General features: G+C 51.7%; 1 protein-coding gene across 1 annotated transcript, besides 4 other annotated features; it reads right to left on the bottom strand.

Moving 5' to 3' along the window:
• Positions 1–45: 45 nt before the first annotated feature.
• Positions 46–93: a microsatellite.
• A 175-nt stretch (positions 94–268) lies between these two features.
• Positions 269–316: a sequence feature (A-rich).
• Positions 317–555: 239 nt separating this feature from the next.
• TraAM80_09689 (group II trans-sialidase superfamily) lies at positions 556–2,550 on the bottom strand (the record flags this gene model as incomplete). Its single annotated transcript, XM_029386357.1, has 1 exon — positions 556–2,550. One exon carries the CDS (start codon positions 2,548–2,550, stop codon positions 556–558), a length of 1,995 nt encoding a protein of 664 aa, XP_029233777.1.
• Positions 2,551–2,565: 15 nt separating this feature from the next.
• Positions 2,566–2,601: a microsatellite.
• Positions 2,602–2,632: 31 nt separating this feature from the next.
• Positions 2,633–2,662: a microsatellite.
• The last annotated feature ends 488 nt before the right edge of the window (positions 2,663–3,150 follow it).

Below are 3,150 nucleotides of genomic sequence, written 5' to 3' on the forward strand. Positions count from 1 at the left end.
AGCATCTCCCGCCGCCGGGCAAACACGCAGGCTCAACGCCGTCGCCAAGAACAAACCGACAAAACAACAACCGGCAAATCAACAAAAAAAACACATCCGTAAAGCAGTAAACCAACAAAACACTGAACCAATACACTAAAAAGCAAATCGGTAAATGGTCCCCTATCATTGATAAAGGCGAACAATATAATAAACAAAAAGGGAGGAACAAAAAAAAATGAAGACCCCTCTGTGCTGGCGCCGATGAAAGAGCGCAGTTTGTGGGTCCAAAAAAAAAAATAATAATAATAATATGCGTAAAGTAAAAAAAAAAGTAGCGGAAAACAACAAAATACGTGCCCTCCTAAGACTTTATTTAGTTCTCAGGACACGTGGAGAGACGGAGGTGCTATCAGTAGAAGCATAAACTCTCCTCCACCGGCCTCCACTCAGCACAGGGCCGCAAAGCCCCACTGCCCCAATAGCAGCAGAATTGACACCCAGAAAACATCAGCACGCGTGGAACCGTCAGCTGTACTTTGCTCAGATGCCTTGGATCTGCTAACTGTACGTTGCTCAAATGCATGTGCGCCCTTCAGCTGCACGTTGCACGGATACATGTGAGCTGTCACCTGCTTTTAGTTCCGTTACATTCAGTGGGCGGTTGTACAAAAAGACACTCCTCACTGTCACACTGCTGTTTTCGCCGCCACCGAAGTAAAAATGAGAGATATCATGCCTCCGTGACTCAGGGGTTGGTAGTGTGTCAGAGCTCCCCACAAGCACGCCGTCCACGTACACGGAGCCCTTGTTGCCCTGCAGCATGAGCGCCACCTGGTACTCCTTCCCCGGCTCCCAAGTGCTGTTGTGTGTTGTTGTCATGCCGTTGAAGACTGTCCCCCACCGTTTCTTCGTCGTGCATGACAGCCCCACAAACGTCGTGTTTTTTTTTCCGCCCAGGCCCGAGCCCAGCAGAGGAACGCCCTCGTTCGGAGCCTCATCGATGGTCACCGTCGCCACAAGCGTAAACTCGTAATTCACAAAGCTGTCAACATAGTGGTACTTCCGCATGTTCACCGGCCACATGGCGTATGATTTTGACCCCGTGAACTTAAAGCCATCTTCGACCTTCGTTGCATTCGTCACAATTGCATTCAAGCAACGGTACGCGTCGTTCCAACTTCCTTCACCCGATACACCCGACAAGAACCCAGCCAGACCGGCCGTGGGCACTGACAACTCGTAGAGGTAGGAGTCGATTTCTTCCCAAGTCTCCAAGACGGACGTAATCGTCTTCAGCTGCTCCGGCAAAGAAGTAAAAAATAGACTGCTTGCCCTGTCATTGCCCTTCACTTGTAAAAGATGCAACGCATCGTTAGACTGCAGCAGGGCGTTGTCAGACGCCACCTCCACTGCAGTGTCCATGGAAATGGGCCCGACGTGAAACGTGCGGTTGTTGTCAGTGACCCAAAGGTAGAGCTTGTATGTCACTGTCTCCTCAAAGTAAGCCCCTTTCTGAGTGTACAGCATAACCTTCTTTTCAGCAATGGTTGCAGTGGTGAGGGATGCCACAGTCCAAACCCGTTGCAATAACTGTGGTGAAAACCTGGGCTGCACGCGTGTGAGTGTCCTGACAGCCACCGTCCACGTTGCCCCCATGTCCCTCGACTCGAACACATTGGAGAGCAAACCACATTTGGCAACCATGACAAGGTGCCCCTGCTCCCACTCAACGATGAGGGGGTCAGTGCACCCCACGGGGAGCATCCCCTGTGAAAGTGTCCAATTTTTGCCGTCATCCTTCGAATAAATGATCGTGGACACAGTTTGGTTGTCTCCTGTCCTCCTCGCCGTCACAGGAAACACAAGCGTGTCATCCTCCATCACAACGCCTGAACCACTAGCACTAACAAACTGGTCCAAGTCAAGTTGTTTAGCAGATAGGTCGATCTGTGGTACAAGCGAGGTGGGTTCGCCCCATTGGATGGACTTATCTTGCGTGGCCTCACCCACGAGCAAATCAAGACCCTGTGAGGATACAATCCACTTCTTCGATGAAGGATCATACTTCTGATGATAGCCCCCCACAAGTAGAAAAATCTTGTTGCCCTTTGTAATTGCTGTGGGTCGGACCCCGTATATAAGACGGTCGTTATGCTCCTCTTGCGTGGTCGCGTTAAAGATGCTGTGCGCCCACCATTCGTTTGCACGGACCTCTGCCACAAAAGACGACCAGTTCTTCGCAGAGTCAATGTACCCCGCCACAACATCAGCGTAAGTAACCGAAGTCTGATCATTACGGGGGTGTTGAAAGAAGATGTTACCCTCGGCAAGCGCAACCAAAACTCCACCAGCACTGGCGAGGGAGGGGTGAACAAAAGAATCCCTCGTTTGAATTAGGCCTTGTGTTTCCACAATCGTTTGAGTCGGCACAAAAAGATCAACAACCTCTGGTGTTTGCGCTTCCTTTGGCGTATTTCCCTCCTCGGCGTGCACAGCCGTACCGCCGCAGCACACCAACAGCACGCAGAGAAGGAGCTGCACCGAAAAAGAAAACGGATGACGGCACATGTTGGATCGTCGCTGCTCACTCAATCACTCACTCACTGTCTCCCTTCACTCCTTGTAGGGAATGCTTTCAGGCCGCGACGATTGTGTGTGTGTGTGTGTGTGTGTGTGTGTGGTGGTGGTGGTGATTGCAGAGTCTTTCAATGCGCACAGCAGCAAGTAGCGTTTCTTTCTTTTCTTCGTGTGTTTGCGGAAGAGAGAAAAGTGAGGTAAAACAAAATAAAAAAATGGAGTGGAAAAAAAAAGAATACAACGATGGGCACTGCCCGCACCCATAGTTGGCCATCACGCAAAGAACAGCCACAATCCATGACGAAGGCCGCACCGACGAACGCGTGGGCTGCACCATCACACACTCGCCGCCTCCCACAAGAGACGGCAGCCCCAAAGAAGGCGGCGGTGGCAGCGATTGTTGTGCGCAGCCATAAGAAACACCCACACCCACACGCACGGAGAGTCCGCAGTGTGGGACGCCTCCCGCAGAAATCAAACAACAAAACAAATTCATAAGCACCTCGCTTACCGTCTCCCCCGCCCAGCCCCTTCAAACCCTGCCAACGGCAACACGCAGTGCGCATACCGGCGGGACCTCCCATCACGGCC

The sequence above is a fragment of the Trypanosoma rangeli genome (assembly GCF_003719475.1).
Source record: "Trypanosoma rangeli strain AM80 chromosome Unknown Tra_15.4_contig_00651, whole genome shotgun sequence".
Lineage (NCBI taxonomy): Eukaryota > Euglenozoa > Kinetoplastea > Trypanosomatida > Trypanosomatidae > Trypanosoma > Trypanosoma rangeli.